The 21,475-nt window shown below is 39.9% G+C and overlaps 1 protein-coding gene across 7 annotated transcripts in view; it reads left to right on the forward strand.

Moving 5' to 3' along the window:
* The window catches only part of kcnip4a (potassium voltage-gated channel interacting protein 4a), a 189,717-nt gene that overhangs the window by 167,057 nt on the left and 1,185 nt on the right, over positions 1-21,475 (forward strand). For 6 of the 7 annotated variants that reach the window (XM_074661806.1, XM_074661803.1, XM_074661802.1 and 3 more), the window contains 5 exons: positions 9,785-9,909; positions 19,274-19,343; positions 19,833-19,903; positions 20,309-20,416; positions 21,287-21,391. In XM_074661806.1, the coding sequence (XP_074517907.1) occupies positions 9,785-9,909; positions 19,274-19,343; positions 19,833-19,903; positions 20,309-20,416; positions 21,287-21,391 (479 nt within the window). Of the gene's footprint in view, positions 1-7,384; positions 7,485-9,784; positions 9,910-19,273; positions 19,344-19,832; positions 19,904-20,308; positions 20,417-21,286; positions 21,392-21,475 lie in introns of all 7 variants that reach the window. The other variant, XM_074661801.1, reaches the window with a different exon arrangement.

Below are 21,475 nucleotides of genomic sequence, written 5' to 3' on the forward strand. Positions count from 1 at the left end.
GTTTGTTGGTTTTTTGTTTTTTTCATTGGTTGCACACTATGGAGTGTTTAACAAGTCATGATCATAAAAGAATTGATCTCATGACACAAAACTCGATTAGGTTGGAGTATTGGAAAAAATACCTGATTTAACTGATGCAAGAGATCTCAGTTTGTTGATATGCTTTTTTAGTGATAGAGCATACTTTTACAATCATTTTTAAATTATTCCGCGGACCCCCAAGCTATGGTTTGCAGACCCCTGGGGGTCCTGGGACCCCACTTTGAGAAACACTGCTCTAAAACAAAGTATTTACATGTCTTTAGTAGTAGTTTAACAAGAGAGGCTCAGTTCGACTCATGCTGTTGTTGTATATAGTAATATCAGAGATGCATTCAAGACTGTGTAACAACTCAAGTAACAACAGGTCGCTTGTTTTTTTTTTTTACCTCTTGCTTCCATCAATATTTTTTTCATGTCCACACTCAACAGAGATAGGAAAGACACGTAATCTCTCACTCATTTGTCATTTATTTTGCTGTTTTTTTGGATCTGTTGCTTTCTGACAGCTGTTTGGCATGCGCCATTTTCAAGAAAGATCATAAGAATGCGAGACATCTCACTCCTTAGCATTTCAGCTCTGGTTAAGCGATGTAACGTCAAAACACTTGAGAGATGATGCTCCACTTGTCGCTCACAACCTCCAGGAACATGATAGATGGAGGGTCACAGTGACTGTCCAGAACAAAGTGACTCAAAGAAAGCAGAGCCACTCATCACTTGAGGAGGAGTTATGATGCTGTTTTCAAGATAATGGTTGATAATGCAGCAAAGTTATCAAACAACTGTCAAGCAGTTATGAAAAACGGCGTTACAGAGTGTGATGTCTGAAGTTGGCGAGCCTGAGGAGACTTAGAAATGCAGACAGAGATGATCTAAACATAGTCCTCACAGTCACTGCTTTCAAGAGACTAACGGTAGGATGTAACTGTGAAAAGTACTATATGCTCACTGCTGGACTTTCTGATGACTTCAAAGTATTTTTTTCCAAAAATAACACCTGAAAAAGGGGGTTGGTCTCCTAATCTGGATCGTTTGGTACATTATATTTTGAGCATGTTGGCAAGCCTAATCTGGCATTTAGCTCTGAATAGTTTTCTGCCCAGTAGTCTTGCAGAGCAGCTGGTGTGGCAAAAGACCATAAGCCCTCTATGATCAGCAAAATAAGCTTTGTGTGTCTGTGAGTGTACAGATAGTTATTTTAAAAAGGAAAGTGATTGATTCAGTCACGATTTTCAAAACATAAGAAAGAAGTGCTCAGGCTTTTTCATTATTCAAAATGTCTGATCATATTACCTGAGTGGACACTGTCTTTTCTTCTCAAACCATTAAGTGAAACCATGAGAGGTCACAGAGACTCATTCAATTAGACCAAACCACACATCATCATAGGTAACACAGAGCCACTGATACTGAGTGGTCAAAGATCTCCGGACCATGGCTGCAGCTGTGAGGTCTCACATGCCGCTGCCTGTAACACTATCATGTAAACTGTCGGAGGATGAGTTGTGCTCTCTCCAAGCCGTGGCCTACTTAAGCGAGCTCCGCCTTTCCTGGCGCCACAGTGCTGAATTAATGGCGAGGAGCGGGGAGCTAAACTGGATAGGTTAAGACCTCAGATCATACACACACAGAAACACACAAACAGAAACTCTAGAGAAAAGATACAAAACATTTGAAGAGAGGTTAAGAAGCAAAGTGGGAGAAAGTGAGAAACTTTTATGCAGTGTGGATTGATGCTATCACCGTCTGAAATTAAGAACTTTCCCAGCTAATTTCACACAGATTAAACCTTATATTCCTCAATCATAGATCCATTTAATACTTTTAATTTGAATCTCATGCTACGTAAGGGTCTTTTGCTCTTTTTCTATTAAATCAGCAGTTCAACGTGGACCCTCAGGGCATCATTTGCCTCTGCTTTGCACTTACTGTACACTCAACCTCCTACTAAAAGAAAGCAGCAGCAAGCTCAGCAGCAGTGTTCATCACACTGTGCTTCTCTATTAAAAAAGAGAAGCCAACCGTGGTCAGCTGCAGCCGCTCTGATTCGTTCACGTTTTAAATTTAGGATGTATGCATTAGCCATTTGTTCTGCCTTAATGGATTTGATTGATTTTACGTTGGTGGGGTTTTACCCTGTGGTTTGATTTTGGTTTTGCAAAAGTGACCCCAGGGTCACAAACCTTTAGGGAGTGTAGCATTTCAGACATGATTGATCAGTCTTGACTTTAATTTTTCTTCAGGTTAAGTTGCATTTCGTTGCCCCATGGAAAAGTAAGAAGCCAGAAAGGAAGCATTATGTTTCTGCTCTACAAAAAAGGTCACACTTTCCCTTTTGGGGGTACATTTCTCTTTGTTTATTTGCCACAGAGGCACAATCGATCTCATTTCTTGTATAACTGCAGGCTGGAATGGGCTGAGGCAGCTTTGTTTCTGACAGGGTTTGATGAATTACATTTCTGATGATGTGTGCATTCAGCTCCACTGACTGTCACTCAACAACATGTTAGTTGCTGTTTTATTCTTTCAAGGAAGGCAAAAGTGTGGCATGACGTGATGTGTGTGCATGTAATGATCGAATCAGACATTAATACCTTAGAAATTTCTTCAGGACAACACCACCCAGTTTTGTTCTGCGTTTTTAGACCTTCAAGATGGTAACCTTTGACCTTTTTGGCTAATGGCACTTGTGCAAGCACAGCACAAGCCGCACACATTATCACACACACACTCTCAAGCGTCAGATCCATTTTGTCAATACAGTAAAAGGGCAAACATTAATCAGACAGCCATGACTGCATGCTCTTTTCCTGCCCGATTAAAAGCTGTGTCACTCACATTCTGCTGTTTCCACTGTAGAGATCTGTTTTTTTGTTTTTTTTAATTTCCTTGGTGTTTTCTAATATCCATGCTTTCCATTCCATTAGCTATAGGAATGATTTTGCTCTTCAGCCCAACATATTGTCCTTGAGCTCCAAGCTCAGAAAGAGTTGCCACTGAGTCTAACAGTGATGCATCCATATGAAGCCAGCTCGCTGTCAAGACTGATATCACCTGGTAGCAACAGCAGCATCTGTCTTTTTCATCCTCACTGAGGGCACTCAGACATCTCCTCTCCACTCAGGTAGGAAGGTGTGTGTCAGGCGAGTAATAAGAACAGATGAGAGCATTGTCTCTTCATCCTCCGAGTCCCAAAGTTATTGTGTCATTTTAGGAAGCTTTAAGAATCAGCAGTAAGCTGACAGTGAGCTTCAACAGACTCAAGGGTGTCCTTTACTGATAGAGAACTTTGTTGTTCCTCTCTAAGTTATTGCGGGCTTTTGCTAAATCGACGCCAACAGCTGGAAACCATCTGCTCTTTAAGTATGTTGTGATTACTTTGCACGTTAAGGGCAAAAGTGCTGAAACTTGCAGCCTTTCAAGCGTAGTGAGAAAGAGTTTGGCAAGTGTGAAGCTTGGGATTGAAAATGTGTCTGGAGGACAGTTTATCTGTGCTATTTTCTGCCTCTGTCTGTCATTGATCTGAGCACTTACTCCCAACATTGAACATATAAATAATATGTAGTACAAATCATATGCTCTCAAGGGATAAAAAAGTGTAAACATTAAAGGCAATTTCTTTTCTAATGTATTATTTTTAGTGTTAATTGACCTTTGAGATTTTGGGATATATTACAACTTTTGAGAGCCACTTAGGGCACCAAAATTTTGTCTTTGATTCCACTTATGTGTGCAGACATATGTCTCCAACAAGATGAACCTTCAATGAACTTTTCATTGATTGCTGTCCATTGGAGTTTTTTATTTTTTTCGCTCTTTTGTTTCGGCATCAAAAACCCAGAAATCTAGAATCAATGAATCTCTCCAAGTGCTTTTAAGCCTTCATTCCAACCAGTTTAACAGTATCATACACTGGCTGACAATTCAGCATGTTATCACTGTGATTCTCAACCACTCACGGATGGCAAAAGATGGACGACTCGCCATCCTCCTACTGGGCAAAAATGAAACCAAAATATCCCCTACATCAAGGCTATCAACATGGCATTTTACTCTTTTCATGGCATAAAATCACTGATCAAAACAAACTTCTTCTTTCAGAAAAATAATCATTTGCACATTAATCAACATGACGAGAACCATCGACCAGTGGTATGCACAGACTTTTTGAAGGGCAGGGGTGAAAAGAGAAAAAATGCACTTTAAGGTGCGTTCTTGCTGCCAGAGAGGGCACTAAGTTCTATGTGTTTTTGAAAGTGACACCCAAAGCAGTTTATCATGTTTTAATCAGCCAAGAGAGCAGGTTAGCATGTTTTGTCAACCAGGAGAGCACTTTTGCCTCCTTAGCAATCCAAAAAGTGGGACATTCCCCCGTGCACACCACTGCCAATGATAAAACAGCTAATATTACATCATATTTTTAAATTAAGGAATGGGTACCCAATTAGGTGCTTTTATAGGTACCAGCCAAATTCAGTCAAAAGTACTGAGTACCGATTCACATAAAATCGAAAGGTACCATGTTTAGGTACCTTAACGTATTCTTGTGACTGTGATGGAGTGGAAGAGTAGGTAAATTTTCTATGTTGGCCATGACCACAGCATTGCAAGGTTATATATTGGAGAGTAAATATGTTAAATTGGAAAAAAAAAGGATTTTATTATTTGAAAAAAAAAAAACATTTTTTTACTAAATAAACACAAAAAAAGTACCGAAAATTGGTACCATTGAGCACTGATACCGATTGCCAGGTACCAGGCATTGGTACCATATTGTTTCAAATATCAAAGGTACCCATCCTTATTTGTATTTGATGTGTATCTTGTGTTTTTGAAAAGTTTAATCCATGTCCCACCAGTTAGCTTGAAGGAAGCAGCCTTTATGACCCATTCTGCAGCCAATCAGTCATATAAGCTCCAGATACTTCGGCTTCCTGTGTTTTTAGCATATAGGCATAGTGATGTTAGTGTGTGGCAGAAAGCGCTAATTAGCAGAAGTAGGCCATTCGCTCCCTATGGATTACTGGTCTAAGTATTTTAAGTATGCACAGAAGTAGTCATGTGGTTTTTGGAGGCGATTTTTGATCTTTAGATTTTACCATCCACTATTTTCTGCCTTGCTACTTGTCTTGACAGTCTGCCAACATGGTTTTAAATGGACTTCAGGCGGGCACTGGAACAGAACAGTGAAAGTTCAGACTGAACCATTCTAACACTGATTCATCTTGAGTCCGAGGACAACCCTCATTTAAACTGGCTTTACTTCCACAATTTCTTTTTCTAGTTTTCTCTTGCCCTCCAGTTTTGCAATGAGTCATTCTTATTCTTGCAGTCTTTTTCCACTGGACAGCCAAGATATGTCCAGACCAGGTTTCAGATTTATAACCTAATTTTTTCCCAGCCTTTATTCAATGATGTAACTGTTAGTGCTCTGTCCCTTTATAGCTTGGGTTTATAGAGTCCCCTTACTACTCCCATCCGCCATCCTGACGCTGGGTTGTCTAGCTATAAATATGCTATGAGCTCTACCTCAGCTATTACTTCTACCTGCCATCACAGCCTTGAAATTAATTGAGGCTTGACGTGATTGACAAATGGTTTGCAGCACTGGGGAGCACAAAGCTGCGATCAATCCTCAGGCTCAGAAGTTCAGAACAGCCCGGAGCAGGAGGGAAAATGGGCTTGTGCACATTCAGCAAAGGTTGGCAACTTACCACTCCATAACTTTGGTCATCACAGTGGGCTGTGTCTGGAGTTTTGGTTTGCTTCTGTCAGGAATGTGGTTAACCACGCCTTTGAAGGCCATTAGTTTATCAGTCATGTGAACTACTTATGTTGCGTGAACTGAGGAAAACACACTTCAGTTAAAGTGCCTGGCTTTGTGTAAAGAGGAAGTGAACACCTGATGAGGTTTAAAATGACACTCCCTCATAAGGTCAGAGGTTCCATTACATGTTCACAGCTGATCTTTAACATAGATGACCTACTGTGTGCTAAGAGGCTTGTAAATAAGTAATGTAACCCAGTGAACTAGTTATTCAGGACAACAAGGCCATTTTAAGCAGCCTTGAACTAGAGATCTGCTGAAGTAGATTTTAGTATGGCATTAAACTGACTTTAACTTTAAGTCAAGGCTTAAATATTTCAGTTTGTTACCATGTTAATGGTTGCAATCTGGCCCCAGTATGTGGAGTTAGAGAACCTCTTACAAGTTTGAGGAGCCATGTTTAAGACCAGCTCCTCACATGTGACTTTGTTGTCAGTCTGGGAACTGATGATGTGTCTCTGCCTTATCCCATTGAATGAAAGTACCAGAAAGTCTGCCGCCATTTTGCGAATTAAAGTCTGTACAACACAATCAAAGCATTGGCCGACTTCTAACTTAGCAAATAATTGCAACAATTTCTCAGGTTTGCCAATTCCACGGCCGGGGGTCGAAAGTGTGTAGCACTGGAGCTTTTGGCTTCACTTTTGAGGAGCTGTTGTGCCATCCCATCTTTTGAAGTCTACTGATGTAATGAATAGATAAAATGAGGGCAATTCATATCAAACATGTTGCAAAAAGGGCTCAAGTTTGCGGTAATGTCATCTCATAAACGAAGGCTGTAGTCCTTAAAGGCAGGCCCTTTCCTTCATGTTACATTTCACTCTATCTCCATTTCTCTCTGTCTGGGTTTCTCACTCAACAAACCATCCTTTACCTGGCAAAACTGAACTTTTTTGAACTCATTTGATGTATTAGATGAAGCTCAGGTTGGGCAATCATTTCAACAGTGGCCAAGCCCAGTCAGTCTACTGTGCTTGTTTGGTGGCAGCCTTACTCAACAGCTACAAAAATGACTCTCTAACTATGTTATCCCACTGGCAACAAGAGTTGCAGCACTTTGTATTTTTTAATCTGGATCTCTTTAAGTGTCAGTCATACTGTCTTTTAAGAAGGTGTAAGGAATGAAGTACATGCACTTATATTTCAGGGAAGAATTTGGGATTTAAGAGGTTAAATAGGAGCACTGTGACATACTCGCGACTCAGCAGAAAAACAGGAGCTTCAAGTTAGACATCACATTTAACACAATCACACATCATACTTTTTTCTACACCATGCAGACCTGCTCCTTGGACTAAAACATCTGCAACTTTTACTCACAGGAGTAATCTGTTCTCTTTTTAGAAAGATACATATAGATATATATCGTGTTGTTGTCCTGAAGAACCGGTTACAATTAAGTTGAATGTCTCTTTTAACTTGTAACCTTGGCCCCGTGCATGCTCCATTCCCCTGGATGTCCTGAGGCTGTGAGTTTCCCTGGGTAACCATACGACTTAATGCTGCTCTCCTCAGGTTATCCTCAGATTGTCCACAAGCGTGGGGTGAGAGCTCGACTCATGAGGCTTTTTCCATGCTCCTCAGCCAAAAAGGCATCTTCCAGTAATCAAAGCAAGTGGTTCTTCACTGGGTTTTCTCCATATTTATTACTTTTTGAAGGTGTTATTGTTGTTGTCAAAGGTGCTTTTCCTTTCTGTCTCTTTTCCTGTGATAGAGGTTATACTATTCAAGCTTTACACAAGATTGCTCTTGCTGAAGTTCATCTGCAAGAGTCACTTTCGGAAAATAGTTATTGACTTCTGGGTTTTACAGCTGAAAGAGCACTAAATGCTGCCCGAATGTGTGATTTGAGTGGATATTAAAATGCTTTGAGAGGTTTTATCTCTCTTAAATTAAATATGTAACTGAAACAAGACAAGTGCATCTCCCAGAGCAGTGTCCTCATTAAAAAGGAAATACAGATTAGATTAACATGAATCCAGCACAACATCAAGATTTACATGAATCAGATCAAACAGCCCATACTGCAGAATCACCCATGTATACAAAGAATTGGTCTTGGTGGCTGCAGGTTAATTATGCTCCGTCAGAATACATGACCTTTTGCCTGCCCAGTCCACATGAAGACCATCAAGGCTAATGAGCCATTTAGACACCATGTCACACTTCAGGTATGCAGGAGGCCCTGCGCCAATAAAACAAGCCAAATGGTGTGCTGTGAGGACAGTACGGTCGGTGACAAGGCCCAGACAGCATCTGCCAACGTTACAGGCCCATTAAAAAGTTTCACAGGGTTCAGTCGCCCTCCTTCATGAAGGGGCTCTGTGACTTTGTTCTGGAGTCGCAAGAACTCTAATTACCTCCGCTGTCTTATTAGTGTAGGAGAAGTGGCGGCAGGTTTTCTTTGCTCTTGTGGAGTAACATTGGAAAAAATTAAAGGATTTGGTAAAAGAATAAAAAACGGGCTTCCAAAGGATTTTTCTCCATCCATTTGTTTATCCTGTTGAGATATAAAAAAATCAAAACAAAAGCAACAGAAATGACTTTAAACAATGAACTAGCTGCATTCAGCAACAACAGAAGATGTATTTACTGGTTAGCTGATCCCAAACTGTGCCTTTTTAGTTTTCCCTGCGTATGAAACACCAAGTCTAGGAATTAAAACTTCATAACTACTGTTATTACCTTATTCTTCAACACAGTGACACAATATGCCAATAGCTTACATTTAAACAATGACTGCATTTCACACTCGCATGTCAAAATGAGAGATTTCTAGCCTGGACTTGGTCTTGTTTCAAGGAGATTGGGGTTTCCCAGTCAGGCTTGCAGGAGGTGGTGTAAAAATGTCTGGGTTAACATCACTGAAACATATGCTAAGAAGTTTCTGCTATACAAATTAAGTTTCAGGAAAAAAAATTACAAACAGGCTAGGTGAGCAACAAACACAATTTGGAAAGAGTTCACATAAAGTTGGCTGAGTGTGTGGAGACATGCAACCTACCTGGGTATTGTAAGGTAGAGATGTTAACTTAGTGACGCAGTGGACCTGCACATTAAAAGGACAGTTCAAATCAGGGAGATGAAAAAATGCAAAATGAATCTCTTGTGTAAACAGCAGAGGGCGCTGTCTGCTTTGAATATCACAATGTCATTACACCTCTTTGATCTTTCACTGAGTAGAAGTGGTCAGATATGGTGTCAGCATTTAAGGATGGACTGCTAGCAAATTTTTACACATTGACTTCCTGGGCAGACTGCAAAAATATCCTTGTCTGCTTTTTCAAAAACAACTAGTGAACCTTTTTCACTGCTCCTTGGGTTTGTGACCTGAGCGGCAACTCTACTCCAGGAAAGTAAACTATTTGAAACAAAGGCATCAAAAATAACGTTTTTATTTGAAAGTCTGTTATTCAATGCTTGAACATGAACTGCGCCACTTATACCCTCATTACCCTCATTAAACTGTACAAGGAAAAAACAGCATTTTGAATCCGAGCATAGCACAGCATGAGTTAAGTGGACTGTTGATCCCTGCTGTTGGGAATTGTTCAGGAGTGCATTAGAGACGTAAGAAAGGCTCGAGTGGGTTTGTGGGATGAAACCAGAATGTTGCTACATCCGTCAGAAGCTACTGACTGAGTCTTATGGAGCCAATAGAAAGAAAGAAAGAAAGAAAGAAAGAAACAAAGATAGAAAGAAAGAAAGATAGAAAGAAAGGTAAAGCAATATCAGGCTAGCTTTTTATATAGATTCGATTAAAGTACAACTCCACTTTAGACTAACAAACATTTGAGTTTCTCGTTTCCTTCAGCTGATATCCTTTAAACTTTAATGGCACATCAGCATATATCTGTTTCCAAACACACTCTCCAGCATATGTTTACATCCCGTCTCCCTCCTCCTCTTCCACAGACAGCGTTGAAGATGAGCTTGAACTCTCTGCCGTCCGCCACCGCCCCGAGGGCCTGGAGCAGCTCGAAGCGCAGACCCGTTTCTCCCGCAAAGAGCTACAGATCCTCTACCGTGGCTTCAAGAATGTAAGTGAAGGGGGCTATCATGCATAATGTACAGTGGGCTTTGTTCTCTGCTGGACGTCGATGCCTAGATTCAGATTTCATGTCATTTATTCTCTTTTATCGCCTTCTTTAATGTGAGAGGTGGTGCAGTTTCTATAGCTTCACATTGATATTCCACATTCATTCTGCTTTTGTATCCATAGATCAAAATAACGTTACAGTATAAACACAGATTCGCTGAATCATCCACATCTTGTACTTATGGTTATCATTTCCAATTTTGAGCTAAACACAAAAACTGAATTTTATTCCTGATTCACCGTGCCAAAGATAATTAGGTCATATCATTGTGGAAGATAAGTGATGAGCAATCAGGTCAAAGTCCTCCAGAGCAGCTCATAGAAACCTCATTGTCACCTCTGGTGTGAGGCGTAATGAGATGACCCAGAATCAACTCAACCCAAATTGTCTGGCAGTGAAAGAGAGCTAGATAGCAAGAGTCCTGTGATGGTGGAAGTCCCACGAGGCGTTAGTTTCCTGTTGAGCTCGCACTATGCTCCTGCAAAGTCCCTGCAAAGCCTGCCCATTAGTCTGCTTCCACTTGAGACAGAGGAAGAGGTAAGAAGTGCACTAATGAGGCTTTTAATTTGTGCCGCACACTCTGCCTGACTTCCTCTGAGGGAGAGAGTCCTGCATATGTTTATAGACACCCTCTCAATATGTTTTGTTTTTACTCTGCAGAGTTTGTTATATTTTAAACCTTCCTCCAGGGATGGCTTCGACAGTCACTTCCCCACTGCAATGTCCTTTTAACTGCTGCATGAATTAACACAAACTCTTAAAGGAACAGATGATGTGTCTTATCATTATAAACCAACATTTTTGATAAGCATCACTAGCGAGACAAAGTTTTTTCTTTTCAATGCTCTTTTTTTATTAGTTTTTTTTCCTAAATTAATCCCCAGCAGTCCTAGCAATAAGAAAAAATTAAGTGACTAAATCATTGTATATGTACTCTCTCACACACATATTTATATTGTAAACATTTATGCATTCACATTCATCAGATATATAAATGTAAAAATATTTACATATATTTATAAACATTCATAAATGCATCAACTATGCATTACCTGTGGATAGTAGTAGTATTAACACAGATGAAGACAAAAAAACATTATTTTAATGTTGCACTACTTGCTAGTACAAAAACAAATAAAAAAAATTCTAATAATATTTTTTTAAAAAAATAATAATAATAATGATAATAACAATAATAATACTTTAAAGAAATTTTTCCATAATAATAATAATAATAATAATAATAATAATAATAATAATAATAATGAAACTTAGAAAAATGAACACATAAATCACTAGATAAATAAATATACAGATAAGTAGATAAAAATGATAAAAGGAGGTTTTCTATTTCTGGTTGCTATTAAAAAAAAAATCCTGCCCTAGCTGTAAAAACAAGTACAGAAATAAACAAGACCTTCCAAATCTATGACATTGTCAGCAATCTCATTGCATTATTAAGTTTTTCAGAAATTTTTAAAAGAAAGTTTTGTTTACCCAATGAAAGATGGAGATGCATTAAGTGAATGTTTGTTTCCATTAGTCACGACAGCCTGATTTTCTTCTTAAGTCACTTTTGGCTTTGAGGACAGTTCATATCTCTGTGTCTCAGCATTTCTGAAGAAAACTCAACGGTTTTAGGGTGAAAACGCAAACGTTTTGTTGTGTTTTAGCCTTGCGTTTACACGGTAACGGCGTTTCTGTCGGCCTAAATCGCAAACTTTTGAAAACAGCCTCCAGAGTGGGATTTTTCTGAAACGCTGCAGACACCATTGCCATGTAAACAGTAAGCTGGCATTTTCAGTGGAAACGCTGACGTCACACTCTACCTCGTGCGAGCGCACACAACAGGACAACAGTACAGCAGTACAGTTGTTAATATCGTCACGAGCTACCGTGTTGTGCTTATGCTGCTCCATCTGCTGTCTATTTTCATACAAAATGTGCATCTGCTGTTCCACTTTTGCACTTAGTATTTCCCAATACACCAGATGATCAACTCTACTTCGGTGGAGATCTCCCCGAAGCTGCTTCTGGACAAGACAGTTATAGCACCACCTGCAGGCCTGGCATGCTTACTACAGCGTTTTCAGTCCCTCTGCGTTTCTGTGTCAACGCAGATTTTTTTCACTGCGTTTTCGCTGTGTTTTAGCGTTTTCAGATGAAACATTGTCGTGTAAATGGGGCCTTAGTTAACATATTCTTTTCCCTAAAGGTAAATGAGTTTATGAATGTTGTCTTTATCTTGCATTCATATTTTCCCAAGCTACCTCACACTGCTGTGTCATTCAACTAACGTGGCAGAAATCCAAATTCCACAAAAAGAAACAGTCATGACACTTTCCCGCCTTCACATTACAGCTTCTAAATAGCTTTGTCCATCACCGAGTCCTTACTGCCAGGGTCAAATAACTCATTTCTATCTCACCCAGACCTGGTGACATTGGTAGGATAAAGGCAGGCTTTTAAGGCCAGCCAGACTAATAGGAGCTGGCATGGTTCCCAAGATGGGGAATTTGGCCCCTTTGTCCTTGTCGTCCAGGGTTTCAGAGCAAATCAAATACCTCCTAATACAGCCAGCAGAAGAAGGTCGTTTGTCTTGACAGCAAACTTGTCATTCACAATGAGCAGGTGCTCGAACACATCCAGCCAAGATGCTCAGCAGATACAAAAACAAAGCCTCGTACTGTTGTATTTCCTCTTAAGGTGAAATTTTGTCAGATGTCACCTCAGAGAAATGAGAGGATTTATTGTTTCCAAAAAAACACACACACAATAAAGAAAAGAGCACAATATTGCCCTCACGTCTGCCTAAATCTGCCGGGCTCTCACAGTCCACAGTGAGGGCATTGCTTCAGGCGTAAGATTAAGATCACACCATCTCTATTCTATCACAGATGATGCCTCTGTTCATGCCTTTATTATATTCCACACAATACTTAACGCTGTTTCACTTCACTGCTCCAGAGAAGGTGTTCCACAGATTGTATTTATGTTATTCATGTCATGGATTGGAAAAGTTTAAAAGCAATGAATATCAATTCATATTTGACCACTCTTGCTGACTGATGGCACCACATTATACGAGATCCATTTTTCATATTATTGTAGTTTTGATTAAGAAGTTGATAAAGACAAGACGGTGCATAGAAAGCTGATATCACAAAAGATATTGAAGATTCAGGAAATAGACTTTGATGAATGCAACTTTAATATCAATTAGCATTTGATAAGTGGAGGAAAGAGCTTTTTTTAATCAACAACAACCACATTCTTGAGATTCAAAGCTTGATTACTACACATTTTAGCAAAGTTGTTCCTGATAATGAAACTATTTTATCGTTCTGTGCCTCCTGGAGCAGAGAAACAACACTCCCATGAGCTCTATATTAATGACTTCTCTGAAGAACAGTGAGTGAATGAAGCCCTGACTTTTAGCTCAGTGACATCAAAGTTTATCCTGACGGGAGCTTAAGGCAGTGCAGGCATCAGCCGAGTTTAAGTCTTTCACTGAACTTTAAATTGAATTTGCAGGGGCACAGTGTTGTACGTGATGATAACTTGATAATACGTTGACTTTATTCTGAATTGAAAAACTGCCTCTCTCACCAGTTTCATCATGAGGCTGGGAAAAAAAATCCCATATAATCCGATCAGGGGAATTTTTTATTTCAGTGTGAAACTCAGTTCAGCAATGAAAAAAGTTTTCTGGCTTTAAATTTTCCTCGGAGCGAGAGTTAGCAAGGTGAGAGGAAGAGACTTGGAACATGGCCGCTCGTATTACTGTCACATTTAATCAGTGTGTTTTCACTGCTGACAGCTGTAATTACCCATCTGTGAAGAAAACACACACACACAGGTTCACCCTGACTTTGAGTTACATGTTTGAAAAATCTCCCCTTCCTCACTTGAAATGTTTAATTACATGACACTCCCCTGCACTGCTTCACCCAAAGGTTCACTTTTGACAAGCATTCACTGCAATGTTGTAGAACATAAACAAAGCTCTAATTAACAGGAGCTCTCCCAAACAACAGAGAAATACTGTCTGTTTTTCAGGCGCACAGAGATGCTGCGGAGCAACCTCGCTGTTCAAGTGGGTTTGTTTTATGTTCAAGGTTTCTCCCAGTGCTGAACATTTCTGCAGTCTTTCGCTAGAATTAGTTCTGAAATTGCTCTGTAAAGTGAGGCACTCAGTGGAACTGTTAGAAATTAAGGGAAATACTCTATTCTCTTTTTTGCAAGAGTTATAAATGATTGAAATCACTTAGCTTAGCAAACAACAAAAGCCTGGTAAACACTGTGTAATCTCACTGACAAATAGATACGTTTTCATACAGATAAACAAAAATTGCCTGAGCATTTGTCTTCAGGGGTGATTAGCAAGTATTCAGAAGCATGCTCAACAGAGAAAATATAAAGGCCAATAAGCAAAAGTTACATGCTCGTATGTTCATTTTAATCATGTCACAAGCCTCACAAATGCTGAAATGCTGGTTTGCGCTAATTTCTGGAGACAAGCTAACCTGACACGCCAGACGAACAGTTTCATATAATCTGCCATGAAATTATTTCACCAGTCCATCTGGGTAGCAACTCTTCCGATTTGTTTTCAGAGGCGGGACTTTAAAAAAAATCCACAGCTGGTGATTGGACGACCGTTCTGATTAACACACTCACCACGGACCAATCCACATCAAGCCACGGTATGACGTAGCTTATGTGAGCTGATGCTTGTAAGAAACAATAGATGAACAACTACTGAATCACGAGAAACAGCTGTGAAAAAGGCGTTAGACGACAGCTTCCGTTTTTATAAATTTAACTTAAGAATCAAAGGAACGCTGACAAGTACGAAAGTCTGCTGACGTCACGTCTGAGACATCTGCTCCCACAACCCCCGCCTCTCTTCCCTGATTGGGCCGGTCAAAATTCAGCCAAGGTTAAAGACAAGCGACTGACTGAGGCTTTTTTTAGTGACAACTAGCATGCAGAAAACTAGACATTAGCCCAGTTTCCACCAAACAGCTCAGTTTGATTCGTGTCCACACAGCACGCATTTTACGGTGTTTCCACTGGCTAATCCCGGGACAGACCCCCCCAAAAATAGAGACGAGCCGTCCCGCTTTTTGGCACCCTTCCATAGGGGAGCCAGACCAAACCAATCCGATTTTTGTTTACTGTGTCACGTTTTTATTCTTGGTTGGATTTATTAGGGGGGGTGTGTTGAGCTGCTATGGCCCCACACTGTTGTGTTACTGATGTGGTTGTTGGCATCCAGCTTACACGCCGCCTACCATGAGGGGGCACAGTTGGCTGTAGAAACACAAACAGGACCAGGCTTTACCAAGCCAACCCGTTCCAAACCATACTGATCTAAACCGGACTGCTTGATGGAAACGAGGGTTATTGCGAGTGTAAAAAAAAAATACTTCGCAGCCAGCATCAGGGGGATCTTAAACAAACTCTTTTATTTATTTTTTTTGCACTCAGTGCTCAGTAGCCACGAATACATGGATCCAAGTATTCTGCTTGCATTCGGTGTATTGGCTCAAACAGAGAGAATTTAACCTTTGTATACACCTCGTTACGAAAGAAAAGTGCCAATCCAAGTGGGCATTTAATGGATTTCACAGGGGTGGAATATCCCTTTACCCAAACCGATTGAGGTATCATGTATCCACTCAAACGAAAAGTTGTCAGGGTGCGTTCTTTCAGCGCATGCTCAGATATGACGTAAGACGCAACTAGAGACGTTCTTTGACAAATCATGTGATGTTTACGTTTTTCTCCCCGTTGACTATTCTGTTTGATTATAGTGGCACATGTAGACCAGAGATTGGAAAATTCCTTTCCATGTATACTATTATTTATCGGAAAAATCATTCAGAAAGATTCCATTCGGAAAGACGAAAAACTCCTCATGTAACTGTGGCTAATGTTACTTTCCTGTATTTACCATTGCCATTTGGTTCCTACTGGATAATTATGGTGACCAAAGAATCCTCTGTACCAAATTGTAAACATTTGATTCTGCTGTAAAATGTCTTCTTCTAACGTCAAAACACCTTTAAAAGTCAAGCCAATGATCCATTGGTTATTCATAGCAATCACTGCACATTAGCACTACCCAGGATACTCTCTTTAAGTAGAAAAAAGCCACAAACTCTAGAGTTGTATGTGCTATATCATCAAAGTTTTGGCAAGAAAGCAAATATCCTCAAAGTGTCAAGTTATTCTTAAAAAAATCAATCTTTTTGTTTTTTTTCCCATGATATAAAAGGCTTACTTAAGATCTTCTAACAGCTTGAAAAGTGATCTAAATTCCCTCCGTGATAGCTGATATAATTAAGAGGCTATTGAGTCTCTCCACCATGGAGAGTTAGTTTTAACTGTCAGCGTTATTTGGATTTATAGGAAAGTTTACAGGAACAGCTCTACACACTCCACAAACTCTCAGGCTTCATTTAATCAGGTCACACCCTACCAAACTACAACAAGGAGACAATTTTGTTCTCATTCTGTCTCCCTAATGTCCCTAAAATTCTTGACCTCACCTTACCCAAAAAGAAATCAAACTAGGTCTCTGAGATAACTGAAGGAGCGCGTCAGGGGACCCACGCAGACAAGCTGGCAGCATCCTCTCAGCTTGAAACACAAAGAGCACCCTTTGAAGCAAAACAACAAGGTTTCACCTGTATTTTTCACAGCCCAATAGTTCCCAAAGAGCTTGTTCAGGCATGGTCACAGGTAGGAGGGAACCAGGTTTGATCTTTGTACAAATGCTCGTACTGAGGAGGAACAGTTTCCTTTACCATCGTTTTAGAAAGACTGAGAAAATAACTGTCAGCAGCAAACTGTCACAACTTTATTTTCTTGAATTAAAATGATTCTGACTCAAAAAGTTATGAGTGTTGATTTTGCTGTTAATCTACATGACAGGTAGCTTCAGAGAAGCTTCGGATGGATTTCATTACTTCTTTCTTTTCTTATCAGAGTGTTCATTTTGTTGTATCTACATCAGGCACAGAGCACACCTTATCTTCAGTGTCTTGGGGGCATGGTTATTTTCTTGTTTAGAAAAATGAAATTATAGGCAGAGCATTTCCTCTGCTCCAAAGATTCAATATCCTGCAAGTGTTCAGCCTCGCAGCAAGCAGAAATTGAACTGCAGAGCTGTGAGCAAGGTCATCCACCAAGTCTTTGGTTGGATCTTTTCTTAGAGAAGACACAAAAGCATCCTTTTCTCAAGTCTTATGCAAGAGTATTCACTGTTATCAACTGAATGCTTTCAGACAACCACAGGTGGGTTGTTTTGAATGGCTGGGAACAAGGTTTCTACTGAGACTTGATTGGTTTGCAGTTTGAATAAAACTGCATTGAAGAAAAGTGTTTATCTGTTAGGAGCTGCCTGAGAGACTGAACGGCTCTTAGGTTCTGAAAATGAAGCCTTTAATCTTTAATGGAATACAATCACTTTTTTTGAGGATATTTCATCTGATTGATGAAGATAAAGTGATGAACCTGAAGCTCTTTTGTAAGTGAGCAGGGATCTTGTTACATAATGGAGAAGCCATACATTTCAAAGTTATTATCCAAATATAGCAAAGAGTTTCAATCAAATTCAAAATACTACCCCTGAGGTTTCTGTGAACTGTTTTCACGCAACACAATTTATTGTATAAACCCTTCACATGAAGACATCAGCAACTATTGGCAGCTAACGTCCAGGGCTGTTTCAGCTCAGTGGTTGGTGGTTGTGTCTTTTTTGGCTGATGTGTAGGTTTTTAATGATCTGTTACCTTTAGTATTGATTAAGCGTCACTGTGTAAGCAAAGTCTCAGACACATCACCCTTTGGTTTCTGAAGACGTGTAAAGAACCCTTAAGATGACACTCACCATTTGGGAATTGCTTACTTAACATCCAAATTCAATATCTGTTCTAATTGAGTTTCTTTGGTTTTTAGAAATGGCCCCATGTGGACAAGTATTGGATTCTAAAGCCCAACAATGGTGACCACTATATTGGAAATGCTGACTCATGTTAACTCAATCAAGAGACGACAGGCAATGAGATGGAGATGAGGCAGAATTTTAGCTTCCAGGCACAAAGCTACAGCCAGCAGTAAACTCAGCCATGAGTCATTTGAGAAGTCAAATTATTTTTATCCACTGGATAGATATGGTAAAATGAAATAGCCAATCATGCCTCATGTAGCATGTACGTTTGGAAAAAAAAAAATTGCAATGTTGAGTTGAACCAGTTCTTTTGCACATGGCTGTTTGACATCCCCAGTTTCAACCATTTAGGAATGTTAGTTTTCCTCAGACTTTTGTGGTTGCTTGATGAGATTTCAGTTTGTGATCATATGTACATTATCCTGTCTGCTTACAGCAGGTAAAGTTCTTCCAGCGTGGCGTGGATGTCCAGTGTTAGCTCTGTTAGCCATGTCAGTGAATAACATGGTGCTACTCTGCCTTCTAGTATTCCCTCTGTTGCTGGGTTAGCATGACTAGCTTGTTCATCTTACTGGAGATAGATCTTGTGTTCCCAATAATGATGGATGGAAGGACAGGTCTATGTCGTCACTTCTTAGCTTTACACCTTAGTTCCAGCACATTGTCCTCACCTCCTTCTCCTCACATTGTGGGAAACATCAGGCCTCGCACCTGTTAGCACTGACATGCTACAGGCTGCTAACAGCTGATTTCACATGTAAACAAAAATGAGCCATACAAAGTAATAATCCACTCCAAATACAAAGATGATGAAAAAAAGATGAAAAAAAAATTACAAGTGGGCAAAGAAGAGAGAGCTGCCGCAACAGGCAGCAACAACCAACAGGGCGGCACATAGCAACTAATTAATAGTAGTAAAGAGTGATGTCCTAGCATACTTTGTGCACATCAGAGTGCCCCATGTTATTAGTTAAGCAGGCGGTAAATTCAGATTCTCGTCAGCTGCTCTTCAGAGAAGGAATCAATGTCTAATCATTTTTTTTAAAGACATGTTTACTGCTTTAAACCTTCTTAAAAGTTTATGATTATATTTGAAAGTTTTTTTATGGTCAGGAGAGCTTTGTCCCAAAAGTCATGTGATATATCATAGCATAGCACAGAACTTTGTGTTTTCCTCTTGGGTCATTGACAAATCCAGACTCCTTCCATCGTGAATATTCTTCTGACAGGGAGACTGTCTGATGAAAGATGTCTCCTTCATAATAAAACTGTCTCCTCAGTGCAGAATGTATCCTAGCAGTTTCAAGATTGAGTCAAACTGAGCTTTTGCGTTTTGTCTTCCAGGAATGTCCCAGTGGAGTCGTCAACGAAGAAACTTTTAAAGACATCTACGCACAGTTTTTCCCCCAAGGAGGTTTGTGTCATGTTCTTCTGCTTTGGTTTTGCAGCTTCCTTTGTCTTCTCGAGGCTGTGTCTTATCTCCTCTGTGAGCTGGACAGACACAAATTGCCTTTCAGTCCTGTTTACTAAAGTGGCACAAAGAGCTCTTAAAGTTAAACTTCCATCCAACAGAATGTGTCTGCGGGGAAAAAGGGAAAAAGGGAAAAAGGGACCAAGTATTAATGCAGCTGGAAATGCTCACTGTTGGCTCTGATTATGCAAAGACTGCACCCGAAGAACAAGAGAGAAACATTAGGAGGCTTTGATTAATCTGCTCCGAGAGAAGGAAGGCTGAGCAGTAAACATAATGGCTCGCTAAATAGGAAGCGATGATAAAGCTTGAAGCTCTAAGTTAATTGTTCTCACTTATCAGGAGAGAGAACTTCCATGGAGCTGAGGCTGCTGATAGTGATTGAGCTCTGGTGGATTTCTTTTTGACACTTCATGTTTGTTCTCTCCATAGATGCTTCAACATACGCTCATTTCCTCTTCAATGCATTCGACACAGATCACAACGGCTCTGTGAGTTTTGAGGTAAGAGAAGTGATAGCAGTCCTAAAACACTCCATCAGTGTGAGGCCCTACTCATTACACAGGAGCGTTACATAACCAGCAACCCCAGTAAATTTGAATTTAGCCCAAACAGGCCCAGCTGGGAGGCTATCAAAGCTTGATTAATATTCATGATGGGGATATATTTGCTTATTAGGACAGAAAAGTTGATGTTGAGCCAATCTGGTGCTTCATTCATTCAAAGTAGTCCAGTCTCTTTAAGGTATAGGATTTCCCAAAGGGCTGACTCGTAGTCTGAGTCAGCAAATATTTTATATACTACAGTATTTTTTCATTTACAGTGTAATGTTTTATGATTTTTTCCCCTAGAGAGTTTCAAAATAATTCATATGAAAAATTTCCCACTGACGCTTCTTCTCTCTGCAGGATTTTGTTATGGGCCTCTCTATTCTCCTGAGAGGAACCATCCAGGAAAAACTCAACTGGGCTTTCAACCTGTACGATATCAACAAAGACGGATATATCACCAAGGAGGTACAGGATGTCCCTGTTTGAACATTAAAATGCTGTGAGACAGCCACTATTCATCGTTTTATATTGATGTCAAGGCAAGAGTTTTTCTTAAAGGGCCAGGTCGCTCAAATTCTAAAGGATACTTTTGATTTGATTTTTAGTCTCTGTGATATGAGATTTTTTTAAAGCTTTGAAATGATTGATGAAGTAAGCACATTACCTTTTTTAAAGTATTTTTAATGTTGTTTTATATAAACCAAGAAGAAAGAACAAGCAAGGACAAGGACATCAGTAAAATATGAAAGGAAAAACAAGAACAGACAGGAACAGTGCACAACAGAGACATTCATACAAAAAAAACTTGGCTCAGAGACTCTGTGGTTATAGCAGAGTTTATCCCTGTTTTTTAGATACACTCAGGTCAAAACCTGTTTGATCTTTTATCAATGAGTATTTCTGACTTTAAGTGGTCCTGAAAATACTTCTACTAAAACCAATCATTTTTACTTTATCACTGATAAGATGTGTTTGCGTGATGTAAGATGTTCCCTGCTATTTTTAAAAAAAGTGCCATAAAAGTGAAGATGTTATCAGAAGGTAACTGATGCATTAGATCTGAAATCTTTGAGTGGCAGTGTAGCTGTGTTCCTGTAAGCCTCCTCAGACCTCCCTGTGAGCAGTTTGTACAGGGACTGTTTCTTTCTGTGGACAATACTTTAATTAAAATCCAGGAGCAGGGAGGTCGTGGATCAGAGTAACAGTTATAATACAGCAGAGATCTCTACGAGGGAAATTTAACATCTTTGGCACAAATGATCTACACCGCCTCCCCAAGGAGCGGCTGAGGAAGCTCATACTCTGAGTGAACTGAGCCTTCTCTCTGTGATGCAGGAAATGCTCGACATCATGAAAGCCATCTACGACATGATGGGAAAATGTACATACCCTGTCCTCAAAGAGGAGACGCCTCGCCAGCATGTAGAAGTCTTCTTCCAGGCAAGTGTCTGTTGTTCTCTGCCACTCACAGAAAAAAAGGCTTTGGAGAATCTGTATTTATTTCCCTCCTCACTCTTTTGCTCT

This window comes from Halichoeres trimaculatus, unplaced genomic scaffold, assembly GCF_033239565.1.
Source record: "Halichoeres trimaculatus isolate MK-OKI-2021-1 unplaced genomic scaffold, fHalTri1.1 fHalTri1_scaffold_22, whole genome shotgun sequence".
Classification (NCBI taxonomy): domain Eukaryota; kingdom Metazoa; phylum Chordata; class Actinopteri; order Labriformes; family Labridae; genus Halichoeres; species Halichoeres trimaculatus.